The 18,940-nt window shown below is 42.5% G+C and overlaps 2 protein-coding genes across 2 annotated transcripts in view; both read left to right on the plus strand.

Moving 5' to 3' along the window:
• Positions 1 to 4,048: 4,048 nt before the first annotated feature.
• LOC136665012 (immunoglobulin lambda-1 light chain-like) overlaps positions 4,049 to 18,940 on the plus strand; it is a 53,403-nt gene continuing 38,511 nt past the window's right edge. The window contains exons 1-3 of the mRNA XM_066642556.1: positions 4,049 to 4,154; positions 4,246 to 4,429; positions 7,864 to 8,022. Coding sequence (XP_066498653.1) covers positions 4,115 to 4,154; positions 4,246 to 4,429; positions 7,864 to 8,022 — 383 coding nt within the window. The 5' untranslated portion in view covers positions 4,049 to 4,114. The remainder of the gene's footprint in view (positions 4,155 to 4,245; positions 4,430 to 7,863; positions 8,023 to 18,940) is intronic.
• LOC136665163 (uncharacterized) lies at positions 9,061 to 15,531 on the plus strand. Its single transcript, XM_066642751.1, has 6 exons — positions 9,061 to 9,097; positions 9,375 to 9,487; positions 10,002 to 10,088; positions 10,180 to 10,448; positions 14,872 to 15,119; positions 15,432 to 15,531. Exons 3-6 carry the CDS (start codon positions 10,049 to 10,051, stop codon positions 15,529 to 15,531), a joined length of 657 nt encoding a protein of 218 aa, XP_066498848.1. The 5' UTR covers positions 9,061 to 9,097; positions 9,375 to 9,487; positions 10,002 to 10,048.

Below are 18,940 nucleotides of genomic sequence, written 5' to 3' on the forward strand. Positions count from 1 at the left end.
CATGAAAATAGCAGAGGATATACTGGCCATAAGGGTGGGTGATCAATCTGCTATTTTGCCATCATATCTGGGAGTACCGGCGGAATTTGAAGGAGGTACCAATTGCAAAGGTTTTATATTCCAATGCAAAAATTATTTTGAATATTTAACCTGTCCTCCTCCTCCTGACTTTATCCAAGTCATGTTTATGAAATCTCTCCTTAGAGGAGAGGCGTTACAGTGGGCTGAAACCTTAATTAAGGAGAGAACCCATGATATTAACGTAGAGACATTTTTTCAACTCCTAACCGAGAGATTTTCCCGTTCTGCTCCCGAGGATTACCCCCGCAGGTCCGGGGAAATTTTTGGGGGAGGTTGAGGGTAGGGGGGTCACATGAGGTGAGGCTAACAGGGCGCATCTCTGGGGGAACCATGGTTGAAGAAGTCCCTCAAGAGTGCACCCATCAGTCCCCCTAAACCCGAAAAAATTCCAGCATGTGCCCGGGGAGCAGCACAAACCCCTGCCTCTGTGGACGTCTCCGCTACTGTCCCAGTGATGGCGGCTTCCTCAGCCGCTCCTGTCCCAGCGAAGGTGGCAACACCCTCTCCGGTCTCTGTGAAGGCGGCACCCGCCGCTCCTGTCTCCTTGAAGGCGGCCCGCCGCTTCTGTTCCAGTGAAGGAGGCCACCCAGGCCGCTCATGTTCCTGAGAAGGCGGCTTCCTCAGCCGCGTCTGTTCCCGCAAAGGCGGCTTCCTCAGCCGCGTCTGTTCCCGCAAATGCGGTGTCCCCCGCCTCGTCTGTTCCCACGAAGGCGGCGTCCCCCGCCGTGTCTGTTCCCGCAAAGGTGGCGTCCCCCACCGCTTCTGCACCAGTGACTGTGGCTCCGGCCACTTCTGCACCAGTGACTGTGGCCCCGGCCGCCTCTGCACCCGTGACTGTGGCTCTGGCCGCTTCTGCACCCGTGACTGTGGCTCCGGCCACTTCTGCACCCATGATTGTGGCTCTGGCCGCATCAGGTCGTCATCAGTAGGTCGGCCCCAAGGACTTCGGGGTTGATCCTCAGACTTCCCCACAGACTTTTGCCAGTCCTGGGCATCCCTCAGTTGTTTTTGTTCCTCTATCTGTTCCTGTCTCTGTCCTCATCCCTGTACCTGTGTCTGCCTTTATCTCTGTTCCTATCCCTGTCACTGTGTTCGTGTCTGTCCCCGTGTCTGCCTTTGTCTCTCTTCCTATCCCTGTCACTGTGTTCGTGTCTGTCCCCGTGTCTGCCTTTGTCTCTGTTCCTATCCCTGTCACTGTGTTCGTGTCTGTCCCCGTGAACGTCCTGGTCCCTGTTCCCCTGCCAAGTCCTTTCCAGTCCCCATTTCAACCCTCTGTCCAGTCCTATGTCCAGTCCCAGTACCCAGTCCCATCACCTGTCCTGTCTCCATTCAAATCCCCAGTATATAATCAAGTCCAGTCACCTGTCCATTCCCAGTTCTCCATTCCATCACCTGTTCCGTCTCCTGTCCAGTCCCAGCACCCAGCCTCAGTCCAATCACCTGTCCTGTCTCAAGTTCAGTCACCCGTCCTGTCTCAAGCCTCAGTCCTGTCTCCACTCCAGTCCCCTGTCCTGTCACCTGCCCATGTCCAGTCTTCTGTCTCTAAACCTGTTCAGTCCCCAGTATTGTCTCAATTCCTGTCCAGTGTGCCCCCTCAATCTCATGTCAAGTCTTGTGTTTCCACGCCCGTCCTGTCTAGTCTGTTCCGGTCCCTAGTCCCGTCGCCTGTTCCATTTTGTAAGTTACCTGTCCAGTCTCTTGTTTAGTCTCCTGTCGCTACCCTTTGTCAGTCTCCTATATCCGGTCCTGTCATGTCCCCAGTTCCTGTGTTTGTTCCTGTCTTGTCCTGAGTCCTGTCTCCTGATGGTTCCTTGTCTTGTCTTAGTCTGTCTTATTTTCCGTGCTCTCTCTTGCGCCAGCTCATGGGGGGTCTAGGTGTACGCGCCCCGGGAGTTGCGCGTTCAGGAGGGGGCATCTGTCATGCACTCGTCCTGTTATGCCTGTTTTCCCCGCCATGTGCTCTCTCTGCACATGGCTCTGTCTGTGGTTGTCCATGTCTCCGCCCATGTCCCAACTTTGTTCCGCCTCCTTGTCCGCCGTCCTTGTTATCTGTTTCAGATGTGTCTCGTCTGTTCATGTATTTAAGCTCCCTTGTGTCACTTCTGTGTATCGGTCATTCGTGTTGTTTCTTTCCCACTCCCAGTCATGTCGTTGTTTCCTAGTCATGTCATTTTGTTTCATTCTCATTCTTAGTCATGTCATTTTGTTTCATTCTCATTCCTAGTCATGTCATTTTGTTTCATTCTCATTCCTAGTCATGTCGTTTTGTTTCCTTTCAATTCCAAGTCATGTCGTTTATTTCCTGAAAGTCTTGTTGTTTCACCTCCAGTGTTTCCCTGTCTTGTTCCTTAGTTCGGTCTGTCTGTCTCTGTCATTTTCCTCGTTTCATTTCCTATGTCTTGTCGTTTCCGTAGTTGCCTGTCTTTGTTTTGTTATATCTTTTGTTTAATTAAAAGTACTGTGTTTTAGCGTGTGCGTCCGTCTCCGTCAGTCCGCCCTATAAATCGTGACAGATAGTAGATGTTCACTTTAATGATAACCTCTCTCTAGTTTATTAGATTCTTACACTTGAGCTTAGTTTCTGGGATAAATACAAATAAATCCAGCGCTCAAATGAGTGATCAGATGAACGGTGACTAGATGTTGGTCTGGAATACTTGTCCCTGCTGCTTCCACCCTCTAAACAGACAAATGATTTGAACAAGTGGGAGCATATTATGAAAAGCAATGGCGTAGATTTGCTCTTGACATTGGTCAGAACCTATGAACCGTCCGACCCCCCTTTCTTCTTTTTGATGCCCTCCTCCCTCGCTTTTGACTCCCATGTGTTTGACATCAATGAGTCTTGCACAGTAATACTCGCTTACGACTGGAAAGTCACTACTAACAACCAAACTCCAGAGTCTCATGTGACAGCAGAGAAAGGCAGAGCCAATCACACTGGTCATATGTGTTACAGGGAGGTAGAACTGGGGTAGAGAATGTGATTTGTCTCTTTAAGCACATTTTCTCTGCATAAACACATCAGTTTAAGGGTTCCTACCAACTCACAAACTGTGAAATAAGTCTGAGAACATGAGGTTAAACAAGTTGTTCTGAATTTTGTTTTGTTCTGAGTTTTACAGCAGGCACTTCAGAACATTCTCTCCTCCTCACCTGATTCTCTCCAATCACAGAGTTAGGCCAGTGTTTATGTCGGAATATTTAAACAATAAATGATTCTTGAAAGGTGGTGTTTTTTTAATCTTGTGTTATTTTAAGTAAAGCATTTTACAAGTGTTCTATTAAGACCCCAGGGAAAAGTGTTGTGTCCCCCTTTAAAGTGAATGTGAGAGGAGTTGCTGGAGGTGAAGGGAAGGGTCAGATAGAGCGGCACTGACTTAATCAGTCTGGAGCTCCTCTCTCACTCAGGACCTCCTTGCTGCACACACACACACACACACACACACACACACACAGTTGTTTGTTATTAGTGTAATAACATATGAGACTGATGTATAGAATCCTCAGGGTGTGACCTCGTGCTCTGGCCCCTTCTGACTCTCTTATAACGCCTTGATAATTCAACACTGAAACTGACACATCACACATTAGAAGACACAGCCAGGATACACCTGCTCAACCACACTCAGTTATGTTTAGCTCTATGCAAATGAAGATTAGTTTCCATTTCTTCTGTCAATTGTAGAAACACAACCTTAATAAATGATGCACACAAAAGCATTTAAATTGTTAAAGGAAGAGAATTTATTAAGAGAAAGTTTATTCTGAAATATACATAAATACTATAAGTAAGATTTTAAATGATTTTCACAGCATGTGTTTGAGGACGGAAAGCCTAGTGTTTTGGAATATTGTATAATTATTTTCCAGCACAAATTTAATTGGAGCACTAAGAATGTAAGAGAGATTTATGTGATTCAAAGGAAGTGTAGTGGAGAGCTCCCTCCTGCGCACACCCCTCTCTCCTTTATCTGCTCCTCCAGCTGCTCATCTCTTCACTCAGCACAGAGAGTCATCACACACTGACAAGATGCTGCCAGCACTCTGCACTCTCTTCACTGCTCTCTCATGTAAGATTTCACAACACTGGAGCTCCTCAGCATTTACCTCCATCTAATGTGAGCATCAACTAATGTAACATGGATGCTGCTTTTATTGCAGGTGTCAGTGGTGTGACTGTGGTGACCCAGAAGCCCCCTGTTCTCACAGCCACTAAAGGAGAGAAGATCACTCTGCACTGTAATCTGGGCTCTGTTACTAATTATGAAGCATTTTGTTATAAACAGGTTCCAGGAGAAGTTCCACAGTTTGTGTTAAGAAATTATCACAGCTGGAGTTCTTCTAAGTATGGATCTGGCTTCTAGTCTCCTAAATTCACATCAACACACTCGTCTCGGTCTGATTACACTTTGATTATTGATACAGTGGAGGTAGGAGACTCTGCAGTGTATTACTGTCAGACATATGACAGCTCTGCTAAAGAGAGTTTAACATTTAAAATATATCAAAATTTACTTGACAAATTATTTCAACATTAAAAGGCAGGCAGAAATTATGGAAAGAAACAGAAATAAAAAGATAAGAGAAAAGGGCAAAAAACAAAACACAGTTAAGTCTCAAAGTTATAAAAGTGCTACATGAAATTAAATGTCAGAAGTGGAGCAGAATATTAAACTCGCATAAAATCTGCAGATGCAGACACTTTCCATCCTCTTGATTATAGTACTGTCATAAAACGTACATTTAAATCCAACTGATCTAATACATGACTATTTATTTACTATAAAAAAATGGTATAAATGATGGTCTTTAAAGGAAATCCAAACCTAATTACTCAGTGAAAACCACTGTGTATCATCTCTGTTAGGGTTGCTGAGGGATGAGGGGTGCGGACAGACGGAGGGCGGACGCAAACGCTAAGAACACAGACTTTATTGACAATAACAAACACAAACGAACTAGAACAGGAAACGAGCATGAAACGGGCGTGAGACGAAACATGGAACAAGGTACAATGAACGACAAGAGGAAGTGAGACGAGAGGGCTTAAATACAATAACAAACGAGAAACAGCTGAAACGGATAACAAGGGAAAAGACGAGGAGGCGGAACAAAGGCGGGGCATGAACATAAACAAAACAAAGCCATGTGCGGAGGAAGGAAAACAGACTAAACGGGACGTGAGTGTGACAATCTCTCAGTACGGCTACTTAAGCAGTGTCTTACATCTTGTTCATCCTTGATCAGCATGAAGGGCTACACTATGGATGCTCACTCAGCTTTAAGATAAGTCCAAACAAGTGCTTACATCATGTGGTTTTCTTGAAACAATCAGTCTGCAAAAGTCAGAGGGGCAGCTGTGGCCTAATAGAGAAGAGGGCTTTGGACTGGAAGGTCTTGGATGTGATCTTCACGACTGGTAAAAAGTATTGGAGGTGGTTGAGTGAAAGAAGATTCTCCCTCAATCCCTGACTTTTTCTTGTTTATCAAAAAAATTCAGTAGTTATTTTCCACACCTCTGAACTGAATTAAAAAAAAAAAAAAAAAAACCTGATTGCTGCAGAATGTGGTCTGGCATTATCTTGTTGAAAAATGCAGGGTCTTCCCTGAAAGAGATGACGTCTAGATGGGATCATGTGTTTTTCTAGAACCTGAACATAGTTCTCTGCATTAATGGTGCCTTTCCAGACATGCAAGCTGCCCATGTCACAAGCACTCATGCAACCCCATACCATCAGTGATGCAGGCTTCTGAACGGAGCATTGATAACAACTTGGGTTATCCTTGTCCTCTCTGGTCCGGATGACATGGCGTCCCAGTGTTCCATAAAGAATTTCAAATCATGACTCATCTGACCACAGAACAGTCTTCCATTTTGCCACACTCCATTTTAAAAGACCCCTGGCCCAGTGCAAACGTCTGAGCTTGTGGAGCTTGCTTAGAAATGGCTTCTTCTTTGCACTGTAGAGCTTCAGCTGGCGACGGCGGATGGCACGGTGGATTGTGTTCACTGACAATGCTTTCTGGAAGTATTCCTGAGCCCATTCTGTTATTTCCTTGACAGTGGCATTCCTGTTTGAGGTGCAGTGACGTTTAAGGGCCCGGAGATCACGAACATCCAGTGGAGTTTTACGGCCTTGACCCTTACGCACAGCAATTGTTCCAGATTCTCTGAATCTTTTGATGATGTTATGCACGGTTGATGATGATAACTTAAAAGTCTTTGCTATTTTTCGCTGGGTAACACCATTCTTGTATTGCTGCACTATCTTTTTGCGCAACAATGGTGGAATTGGTGATCCTCTTACCATCTTGGCTTCAGAGAGACACTGACATTCTGAGAAGCTCTTTTTATACCCAATCATGTTGTCAATTGACCTAATTAGTGTTAATTGGTCTTCCAGCTGTTCGTTATATGCTCAATTTCCTTTTTCCAGCAACTTATTGCTACTTGTCCCAACTTTTTTGGAATTTGTTGACACTGAAATTTTGAATCAACACATTTTTCCTTTAAAATGTTACATTTACTCAGATTAAACTTTTGATCTGTCATCTATGTTCTATTACAAATAAAATATTGACATTTGCCACCTCCACATCATTGCATTCAGTTTTTATTCACAATTTGTTTAGTGTCCCAACTTTTTTGGAATCTGGTTTGTACATTGTTTCATATTTATATCACAACATTTACAGCTTATTGCTTTGATACAGTTTGTTTTATAAATTATTATTCTTCCCCTGCCCCTTTCTCTCATAGACAGACTGTGGGGTGAATTAATGTTAATGTGAATGTGAGAGGAGAGGGGGTAGGTGGCAGTGAAGGATCAGAGTGAAGTGCACTGACCTGGAGATTTCCACAAGAGAGAACTCAGTCAGTAATCAACATGGAAATAGTAAGTGTATAAGGGCTCAGTAATTCTCACATAATCATTTAATGCTTAGATATATGTGCTATTCATGTGCATCATTGTAAATCATCTTTCTTTATTGTAACTACAGTCACAGATGAACATACAATGACTCTGTTTTAATTTGCAGCGGAGAGATCCAACCGTCCGCGACAGTGTTCAGAAAACTCATGGAAATCTGAGAGAAATAGTTTCTGGGCTAGACAGTCTTTGTAAAATATCAATAACACAGCAGTGCCAATAAATAAACACATACTCTGCCACTGTAAATAGAAGCTACAAGTAGCCAGACTGAAGTTTGATCTGACTGTACATCATGATGATGTTTATGAAAAGAACAAACACCATCCAAACACAATCCAATGTAGAAATGTAGTCATAGAAATAAATGATTTACGTGGTCTAACTTCAGTTGATTAGTCAGGTTTCATATACAAAGTTAAAGAGACCCCTCTCTCTCTCCTCCTGACTCTTATAGCACACCCCTGCTCTCTCTCCTTTATCTGCTCCTCCAGCTGCTCATCTCTTCACTCAGCACAGAGAGTCATCACACACTGACAAGATGCTGCCAGCACTCTGCACTCTCTTCACTGCTCTCTCATGTAAGATTTCACAACACTGGAGCTCCTCAGCATTTACCTCCATCTAATGTGAGCATCAACTAATGTAACATGGATGCTGCTTTTATTGCAGGTGTCAGTGGTGTGACTGTGGTGACCCAGAAGCCCCCCGTTCTCACAGCCACTAAAGGAGAGAAGATCACTCTGCACTGTAATCTGGGTTGTATTAGAGATCAATCTGCTCGATGGTATAAACAGATTCCAGATTATGTTCCACAGTATATGTTAATGAATCGTCATGATTTTAGCTCTCCTTCATATGGATCTGGCTTCTCGTCTCCTAAATTCACATCAACACACTCGTCTCAGTCTGATTACACTTTGATTATTGATACAGTGGAGGTAGGAGACTCTGCAGTGTATTACTGTCAGACATGGGACGGCTCTGTAAAAGAGTATGTATCACAGTGATTCACACCATGACAAAAACCTCCTCACTGCTAACATTCACTTCTACTTTCACTCAGCTGTAGAAGTACAGTATCATCAACAGGACCCTACTATAATCTAGTGGTAATGGTGTTGTATCTTTTTGCTGTGCTGAAACACACATTTTACTTGTGATGTATCTGCATGAAGCAAATTCTCTCAGGTTTATTGCTGTATTGTCACTGATGTTGTGGCTGGTGTAACATAGTGGACTACACAGTTGCCTACTACACAGAATAATTGGATTAAACTCCTTGCTTGGAGAAGAACACCAGGCTACACCAGTAAGGGTCATCGTGCAGGACTCCTAACAATACAACACTTTACATCAGCGTAACATTATTAAAATACACTAATTAGCCACTGAGGTGCCGCTCCTTAGTATGCTCTTACTTCCTTGTGATACTCTCTGTCTAAAATCCTGACCACTCCTCTGTCAGAATCAGAAGCATTCAGGAGAAGATTTGATTAGTATCACTTTTTCTCCACAAAGTTCATGATCTATCTGTTAAATTACAGGGCACTCTCCACCTTGACAGATCTCACATATTATGAGACACACTCATAAAACACCTGCTCAACACCACTCTGTTAGAGACTTTATCACACTACAATTTTGGGGGAAAATATTGTGTAAACTTGTTTTCTTTCAAACGTTTGCTATACTCATTAAACTGACTAATAGCTAACGGGATAGCAGCTAATATATTGTTACTGGCTTCAAATTAATGACAGGGTCAAAATCATAATATATAAATTAATAATGATACATCAAAAGAAAACTTATTTAAGTTCTCATTAATATGTAACTAAATTATACAAAGAATAAAAACATAATGAAAATACTACAGTAATGTAAGAGGTCTGCCTGGGGCTGGGGTGACGCTGCCTGCTAAGCCACTCCCAGTCACTAGAGGGAGACAGAGACACTCTTAATTTGAGGCAATTAATTCCACCTGGGCTACTCCTACTTAAGGGAAGCCAACACACACCTCAGTGCTCAGTCTTGGGTTTCTCTTTTCAGAGTGCTGCACAAGCCTGGCCAGTAATTTGGTAAAGCCCCTGGAGTTTTCTCCTGGGTCTCCCTTTCTATCTTCTGGTTCTCCACCAGGGTGTTCCCTCTGAGTTTCTCTGGTTTCCCTTGGGATTCAATATTTTCTTTTCTTTACCGTTTTGGTGTAAATAATACATATATATATATATATATATATATATATATATATTTAGCTAATCAGTTTTCCCATGATATCTTAAGTTTTCTTGTCTTGTGTTTCATTCTTTCTGGCACTCTTAATGTCAAGAGGGGTTGTTTGTCTGTCTCTGCACTTAGGCACTCGGCCTATTTCTCTAGTGTTCTGTTGGTGGCTCGTCCTGTTTGCTCTAGTCTCCCAAACTGGAGGTTTGGGGTTCCCATCCACCCCTGGGTGAGCTGCCACGTTACAGGTAAATTATTAAAAAACATAGTAATATAATAAAAAGATAGCCATTGCTTAATGGTTAGAGAAGAGGGCTTAGGACTGGACGTTTGTTCAATTCCTATGACTGGCATGAAAGTTAGGGTCAGCGGGAGGGAAGATACAGTGCTCTCCTCCTCCCTCAATCCTAAACTGAGGTGCCCTTGAGCAAGGCATTTATCCCATAACTGCTCCTGGTATGTGTTCACAGCTCCTAGTGCATTAGTGTGTACAGTATGTGTTCACTGCCACAGATGAGTTATGAGGGAAAACGCATGTATTTTAATATGACAAAAAATAATTGCATTACACAATTGTAGTATGTGGATGACATGATGTTCATACATTAAATAATAAATCTTTAATGTTCTGCATCACTAAAGAGATACAAATTAGCACATGTGTAAGATACATATGAGTAGTTGAGACTCCTCCCTCTCTTATAGCACACCCCTGCGCGCTCTCTCTCTCTCTCTCTCTCTCTCCTTTATCTGCTCCTCCAGCTGCTCATCTCTTCACTCAGCACAGAGAGTCATCACACACTGACAAGATGCTGCCAGCACTCTGCACTCTCTTCACTGCTCTCTCATGTAAGATTTCACAACACTGGAGCTCCTCAACATTTACCTCCATCTAATGTGAGCATCAACTAATGTAACATGGATGCTGCTTTTATTGCAGGTGTTAGTGGTGTGATGGTATTGACCCAGAAGCCCCCTGTTCTCACAGCCACTAAAGGAGAGAAGATCACTATGGACTGTAATGTGGGATCTGTTAATCAGTACTCTACTAATTGGTATAAACATGCTCCAGGAGAAGTTCTACGGCTTGTTATAAAGTTTCGTAAAACCTGGAGTACCCCTTCCCATGGACCTGGGTTTTCGTTGCCTAAATTCACATCAACATGTTCAACTGATTTAGACTGTAGTTTGATCATAGATACAGTGGAGGTAGGAGACTCTGCAGTGTATTATTGTACAACATGGGACACCTCTGCTAAAGAGTGGGTGTCACAGTGATTCACACCATGACAAAAACCTCCTCACTGCTCACATTCATTTCTGCTTCATCAGCAGGATCACAGTATCATTGACAGGACTCTACTCAAGGAGGAGGAATGTTTAACATTTTAAAATTTACTTGACAAATTATTTCAGCATTGAAATGCAGACAACATTTATGGAAGAAAAAGGGGAAATTAACAAAAGAGAAAAGGAAGAAAAAAGGACAGCAAAACAAATCTCAAAGTTATAAAAGTGCTACATTAAATATCAGAAGTGGAGCGGAACATTAAACTCGCATGAAATCTGCAGACATTTTCTGTCTGCTCCCAATTGATTATAGTACTGTAATGAAATGTATGTTTTAATCCAACTGATCTAATACATGATATTTATTTGTTATAATGAAATATACAATGACTACTACTTTGTCTTTAAAGCAAGTCAAAATATTCACTAAATGAAAACCATTGTATCATCTCTCAGTACAGATACTTAAGCAGTGTCTTACATCTTGTTCAAAAAGTTCTTGCATCATGTGATTTTCTTGAAACAATCAGTCTGCAAAAACCTAAGGGGCATCTGTGGCCTAACAGTTAGGAGAGCAGGATTTGGACTGGAATGTTTTGCATTCTGATATGTAGTATATCAAAGTGGGTAGGAAACTTAGAAAAATGGGTGGTGTACCAAAATAGGTGGGAAACAATTAGCAGTGTCCCAAAACAGATGTTATACTAAACTGGGTGGGAGATATTGTCATAATATTGATGAAACTACCAAGATGGGTGCTGTAACAATGGGTGGCATCACAAAATGGGAATTCTAATGGGTGGAGTTTAAAAACGGGCACCAGAACAGGTGGTGTAACAATGTGTAGCACCCCAAATTGGGTGGGGTAACAACAGGTTGAGTCCAAAAATATGTGAGAAACAAAAACAAGTACAGAGTTGTAGAGGTGGAGTCCAAAACTGGGGACAATATGGAAATGGGGTGGGATCTTCTCAAGAGGTGGGACGTGTCTAAAAAAACAGGTGGAAAATGAGTCTAAAACAAGTCATGATCGAAAAGATGACGAACCAGTTTAATAACAGGCATTGTTATTGCCGGTCTTGTTGAAACCGGTCTTGTCCAAAACAATGTAGAGTGTAAAAATGACCACCAAACTGGTGGTGTCCCAAAATGGGTAGAATTACAAAATGGATGGGGGGAAAAAACAATAGGCTGAGTCTGGAAATGGTTGGGAAATGAAAGCAAGTACAAAACATGTGGTGTACCAAAATGGGTGGGAAACAAAATTGTGTGGTGTCCCAATACTGAGAGAGTATAAAAAAAAAGGGTGGAGTCAAAATATTGGGGGAACAGAAAACAATTACAAGCTGCTAGCGGCTGTCTGAGGGTTCATGCGCCAACTGTCTTACTATGGCAACAAAGTCAAATCTGACAACACCTGTAGTATTTGTTGTTTGGGAAAGATGTATTGACAGTAGTTGCTTTGGCAAAACTGTTAGACACTGAGCCGATCAGATTCTGTTTGTGTGTGATGTGTCTGACTTTCTGTGTGAGGTTTAGGTGTTTGTGATGGTGTCTGAGGTGTGTCAGTTTCTGTTTGTGTGTGTGTGTGTGTGTGTGTACGTGTGATGTCAGAGGGTCTTTGTGTGATGTGTGAGAAGTGGTCTTAAAATCTGACAGGCTCCTTCAGACTAGTATGTATGTGTGTATATTTTATATATATCAGAGCGCAAATAGTTTATACAGATGCGCCCACTATTTGACATATTGCAGGAAAAATTCAGCAACATTGGCCTTCACTGGAGCATTACTTGAAGCCCACTGGGCTTAGTAACAGTAGAAAGTACCAACAGTACAAAGTACCAATAGTTGACCAAGTTTCATTTTTCTATACCTTATTTTTTTAGTCTGTGTAATTTATTTTATGGGGGAGTAGGTCTGTGCAGTGTCAGATTGTTTGTGATGTGTGTACTGTCAGAGGGTCTGTGTGTTATATTAGTAATGTGTGAGCAGTACTCTTAAATTCGAACAGGCTTCTATAGAGTAGTTTTATATAAATATTCTGATCTAAATGCCCTTTTAATTTGCTTGGGTTTTATCACATAGTTTACAGATCCACCTGCGTAGACTGATTTGACATGTAGGAACAATTCTGCAACATTTGGCCTTCACTGGAGCATCAGTTGGGGCCCATTGGCTTAGTAATAGGAGAAAGTACCAACAGTAGAAAGTAGCAATAGTACTGTAGTGGAAATTGTTATGCATACGTTGCAGCGGCATAAACGCTACATAGCGGGGTCAATGATATAATTAATTATTATTTGATTAATAATGAATTATTTAATTCATTTTGTTAAGCTCCATGTTTAGGAGCCATTAATTAATATGCAGTGTCTTTACCTGTCCAATTTTTGCTTGGTCATGTTGGAGGACTTTACATATAATAGCAGAATTAGCTAGAATGTTGTTGTTGTTGATGAATTATGCTCATTGACCCGCTGTAGGTTCTTGTCTCCGAAATTGAATCTGAACTAAAAGTAATAATTCCGTACAAGAAAAGTGCACACACAAACAAATAACCAATGATTGGTTTTATCACACAACTACTTTATTAATATCAAATACTGAATTTTGATTATACATTCATATATTGAAATGGATTACAGCAATATGAGGGAACAGGGAGATTAATATAAGGGACTTTCTCTATGATAATTACCCTAAATTCTAGAAAGGTTATTGTTTTTCCCAGCAAAGCGTTCAGCACCACTCCTGAGTTATGAAAGAAATGAAACCATGTGACTTTACGTATCCCTGGAGATGGACTGGAGGTCGCTGACGCGTGGTGCTTTCCGGCGCGGCTTCCTGGAGCACTGCAGATGCGGGCCTAGTAGCGCTGCAGTCGCTACCATTCCTTTTCTCCCTCGCTGAGACACGGCGAGCCCTCCTTCGGAGCTGGTGGCGTTCTGGAATTCTCCATCGCTTATCGGCCACCTTGTGAGAGACACATCCATGCAGGTATCACCTGGGCCTCATCTTATAACGTCATTCTGAGGGTGCGTGTGGCCGTCTTCTGCCTGCGTGGGTTTCCGCCCACAGTCCAAAAACACACGTTGTTAGGTGGATTGGTGACTCAAGTGTCCGAAGGTGTGAATGTGAGTGTGTCGCCCTGTGAAGGACTGGCGCTCCCTCCAGGGTGTGTTCCCACCTTGTGCCCAGGGATTCCGAGTAAGCTCTGGACCCACCGTGACCCTGAATTGGATAAGGGTTACAGACAATGAATGAATGACAAATCCTCTGGGGTTTCTGGTTTCCTCCCACAGTCCAAAAATATGGAATTTAGGTGAACTGACTTCTCTAATAACTGTCCTGTTGTGTGAGTGAATGAGTGTGTATGTGAAAGAATGTCTGTTTGTGTGAGTATATTATGTGCCCAGATATGGATCGGCGATCTGTCCTGGGTGAAACCCTAGTGCCCGATGCAGTCCTCCAGGAGTACGCTGTGCGTTTGGCTGCTGCTTCTCTCCAGTGTGTGTGTGTGGATTGAATGTTGAGTGTTGATTGTAAAGCGTCCTTGGGTTTCTAGAAAAGCACTATATAAGTGTAATGTTAAATAAAACACATTTAGATGCATATTTGGGGCTCCTCATCCTGGCTGGGGTCTAATAAGTCAAAGGATGAATCAACAGCCAGTCTTTCAAAAGTGATAAAATGGTGAAAAATTAAAAAAAAAGTTGTATATTTTATGTAAAATGAGTGAATTATCCTAACTGAACCATTACCTGTTAGAGGTAAGGAACACCACTGCACTAAATATTGATCGAATAATTAGTAATGGAGTTAGTAATGACATTCACACTGCTGGTTAGGATTTTTTTGGTTTCACACATCTTTTGGATAATTAAACATGCACCGGGTCAAATTGACACGCGAACATCATTGCTGTTCCTGAAAAACGAACATAACAGGAGGGTTAATTGTGGTTATTAATTATAAATTATTGTTATTATTTTAGATAACACTAATTTGGCATAAATTTGGATACTATTCATGCTAGAATGTAGTTTTTTTGTCAGGATTTTCAGACTTTATGGACAAACTCTGCATAGTATTATTTCAAATAAAAGAATACTTTATTAAAAAGAATAATTATGCTATGTTTATCAACTGATTATTATCAAAATCTCAAACAGGCTCAATGCAGCCCTTATTATGATTTTAATAATTGGCTAGGCCATATGACTTGTGACTAATGTGTTGCTAAATGAAGTTTAACTAATGATTAATATGTAAATTTATCAAGAGACCTAATTAGACATCAGCTTGTGAAAATTATATTTTTATGAGCTTACTCTTTGCGCAGGTCGATCAACCGCTGGGTACACCGTTGCAGTGGCAGCAGAGACTCCAAGCCAGGTTCTCTCCGTGGGAGCTGCTGAGGCTGGGCTCGCTAAGGAGTTGTGACACATGGAGGTCAAGCCGCTTCAGGCGCCCTCAGAGCATTGTGACATCAGTTGAAGAATTTCCTCTGGTTGGGAGTCCCCGAAAGGGGGCATCGAAAGAGGCTCTCGTCTCGAATTTTCAGAAGTTATTAGAAGTTTTTGTCTTAAAGTCAGTTTATAAAATTCATACAAAATTTCACTAATCTCAGAGGTGGTATCTTATTCTGGCCAAAAAATAAGTTTCACCTGCTTTCATCAGCCGTAAAAATGAGGCTTTGACTGGGCAATAAAGAAAACAACTAACAAACAAAATAAATTGAGGCTGGTGCTGACGGAGTTATTTCTAAAAGTTTAAATATCTGAATCACTCACTAAATTACGTGATGTGAAAACTGACCAAAGCATCCCCTGGTTCAGTTTTAAGATCTCAGAGTCTCTCTAGCGATTCTTTTTGTTCTTTTCCATTTTGTGTTTCTGGCAGCTCAGCTTCTCGATTTTTCTGTGACTCTGACCCTGGCACACTCCATTTCGGCCGTACCTCTTTTTTCTATGTGGCGCCGTTACGCCCACTTGGGAGGTAGCCATTCTCTGATTGGCTACTGGGCCTGGGAAAGTACACGTGACCGTCTCAATTTTCCCAGAGAAACACAATATGCTTAATGCTGCTTGGGCAAATAAAACATCCTTGAATTAATACGGTGTATATACTTGTTTTGTTTTTTATTTATTTATTTATTTATTTTTGGACAGCGATAAAAGAGGGAGCGGGATAGAGAACAGGTTGCTCTCGGTGACATATGATTTCCCAAATGTCCACTTGGAGGCACTGTTGGTCCATGCTGTTCAACTGGGTTGAACTCAGGGGCCATCTGCTGATCGGCCTGTAAGATTAAGTCTGAGAATAAGAGTGATAAATGCTCCAGGGGGTCTTGGGTCTCCCCACGTGGTAAGTTTATGATTCAGTTCCCAGGCTCTGGTGAGTTATTTTTTGGGTCTAATGGCGTTTCTTGTCGTCATAAAATTTGAAGAAAACCACTGTGTTATTATGGACCCTTCTGTGTTAGTCTCAGGGTCACTGGAAAGGGTTCTGCTTGGCCTTCTGGCTATCAAACATACTATGTGGGTGTGTGCGGGGGTCCCCACATCTCACTGCTATGGAATGTAAGGTTTTGAAGAAAGACAGTTGAAGGCTGAAACTTAAGATTTCTCCATTTCTTGATTTAGATCCAGAGTCTGAAAAAGGCTCTGCATACCTGGGCCTTCCTCCACTTAATTCCCCCCATTTTTCAGTTTTGTGGTCCAGTAGGGAACATGGAGCTGAAAAAAGAATTGCTGTAGATGGAGGTGAGATCAGCAAGCACATTCAAATACATTTTCAAAGCTAATGTCTTCCTATCAGTGTGTGGGTGCATATTAAGTGCTGTGGTTTGTGTAATGAAGGAATTCTAATTACTTATGGGTATATCTTGTTCAAACGCAAACTCGAGGGCTGGTTCTTTGACATTGCCCTCTGCTTCATATCTAAAACTTGGGGGCCCACCTCTCTGGGCTCTCTTATGTCTAACAAACTTAAACATTTTATCAGACCAATTTTCTAACCTGCTCTGTAGGGCTCACGTGCATTTGAAATAGAACCCATCTATAGCAAAGGTCAAAAGATATCCTAATCCTACCAGTGCAACTAGGAAGGTGTCTGGAGTGGACCAGGCATAGATGACAGGCTGTACTGACCAGAGGGGTTGAGACGATAGTTCTTTAAGGGTGTTATCAATAGGGGTTAGGTCAATGTCTTGGGTTCCCTCATATTCTAGGTGAGTCAGTGATTGGGCATCTAGCTTGATGGTGTGTTTGGAGAAGACATCAGAGATTTCTATGTCACTCTCATATTGGTCAGGGTTCAGATGATACAGGGCCAGGTCTCCCACATGTAGGATTGCGTTTGCAGGGATGTCTAGCCAGAAAGTCTGGCTAGGCAGGGGTACCCTTTCTGAGGTGTCATGTTGATCATAGGTTAGTAGGGCCTTTCTAAAGGGGGTGTCAACTAACCAATGGTTTCCAACAATCTCAGCTTGGGTACTGGTTACCAAACTTCGGGGTTTGACGACCACCAGGCACTGAGTATTACTCATCATAGGCTTAAGGCCACAGATCCCATTCACGCTGTCACAAATAAAAGGTTTGCTAGGGCACAAGTAGTGGATGTCTTTGGTGAGTGTGCACATAAGCAAATTAGCATACCCAAATGATAAAATTAGGGTTATCATTTGGGTATGCTACAAGAGGTGTTGCCTTTACTCGAACAAACTGTTTTAAACCTGAATCCTGCCAGAACCCAACGTTAACAACATCTTTCAAACAGTAGATGTTTTCAGGCGCCATTATGGTAGGGTTAATAATGAATGCTAATTCTCTGTCTTGGGGATTGACATAAATTGGGATGGCGCTACCTAAGGTGTAAGCTAGGTGGGCCTGAAGATCAGTGACTACTTCTCGAGTGGCTGTAGACAGAATCAATTGTTTGCAGGTGTTGTTGCTGCTTGTTTAACTGGGCTTTAATTTTTGGAATTTCAACCTGCAATTCCCCTACTTGATGTTTGACAGTGGCTAAGTTGACAGCCGTTGACGGCAGACGTTCCAAGGCTCAATAGTGATCCCACAGTTGCAGCTGCCATTAGCAATCCCCCTATGAAACATTTAGGTCGTTTATCTAAACCACTTAATTCAGATTACTGTAAACATTTGTAGCTGGTGGAGCATATGAGTTACGTCAGCTTCTGCATGACTGATAGCTTCCTCAGTCCATCTAGCTCCATTCCGGCCAGTTTGCAAAGCAGTTATAGGTAAGTTTTTTTTTGTTTGTTTTTTTTACATGCTTTGGTGGGATTCAACCATACAAATACCCTCTGGGTATGTAGGCGACAGTTAGTGATTAGCGATCCTGGCTGGTCTTTCAGTATTATTCTGGAGTCAGGACCCGGTTCAATCAATTCAGGAAGTATGATGGTTCCTAGGGAGCTGATGATCAGGAGAATGAGCAGCGGGGCCATCCTACCGGGACGAATAACTTTTCAAAATCATTAATGATGAGGGACTAGGGTCTTGCAGCCTGAGTGTCCTCAGTCTGGCTAGAAGCTTGTTGCCTGCTCAAGAGTGAGAGGAAGAGGGGAAGAGATATAGAAGAACTAAGGTTGGGAGTAGAAGGCTGTAGCTGGTTGTTAACCAACACACTTCTTGCATTTGGTTCTATTGTTTATGACCTAACACAAACGTTAGTGTCCCCTACAGGTCCCATGGGGGTTTTGTGTGGCCTGATTTGGTTGTGGTCGACCCATTTGAGATTGGCACTGCCCTGACATTTGTTGATTTTGATCTGGTACACAACGGGGGACAGTTTGTCAGTAATCTCATAAGGAATTTACCATTGGGGTAGGAATTTGTGGACCAAATCCCCCCTTTTTTCTCAACCTTCCAAAAGGTAGGACAAAGATGTAGTACCACGCCTATTTCCCTATTAGTTCATCATGGGATGCCTTGTGATCATAGTACACTTTGCGACCTTCTGCACTTTTTTCCAGTTTCTGCTGGGCAAAAGTGGCTTTGAGGTATTTCTGCAAATCCTCCATATACTGATTAGTGGTGTAGGCTACTGCTATGCTAGCTTCACCTGGCTGCTATAACAGATATAGAGGCAGAGTCATCTACCCCTCATCTGTAGCTTGACATCCCAGTCTCGCTGGTTTGCTGCTACATACTTAAGCATGCTAACCACAGCTCTGTTGACTTGCTCTACCTGCCCTGAGCTCTGAGGATGGTAGCTAATGTGAAGACTGGCTTTTACTCCCAATAGCTGCTGCATGACTTCTGCTGTGAAATGTGTCCCTCTGTCAGAGTCGACACGGCTGGGTAGGCCAAACTGTGAAGACATGCTTCATCAGTACGTAGGCAGTGGTTAGTGCTGGGTCATTCAGTGCAGGAAGGCATTCTACCTGT

The sequence above is a fragment of the Hoplias malabaricus genome, chromosome 13, assembly GCF_029633855.1.
Source record: "Hoplias malabaricus isolate fHopMal1 chromosome 13, fHopMal1.hap1, whole genome shotgun sequence".
Taxonomy (NCBI): domain Eukaryota; kingdom Metazoa; phylum Chordata; class Actinopteri; order Characiformes; family Erythrinidae; genus Hoplias; species Hoplias malabaricus.

Coding starts and splice junctions, on each gene's coding strand:
- LOC136665163 (XM_066642751.1), top strand. CDS start 10,049: ATGCTGCCAGCACTCTGCACTCTCTTCACTGCTCTCTCAT. Junction 10,089..10,179: donor TCTCTTCACTGCTCTCTCAT/GTAAGATTTCAC, acceptor CTTTTATTGCAG/GTGTTAGTGGTGTGATGGTA. Junction 15,120..15,431: donor TTAGAAGTTTTTGTCTTAAA/GTCAGTTTATAA, acceptor TGTTTCTGGCAG/CTCAGCTTCTCGATTTTTCT.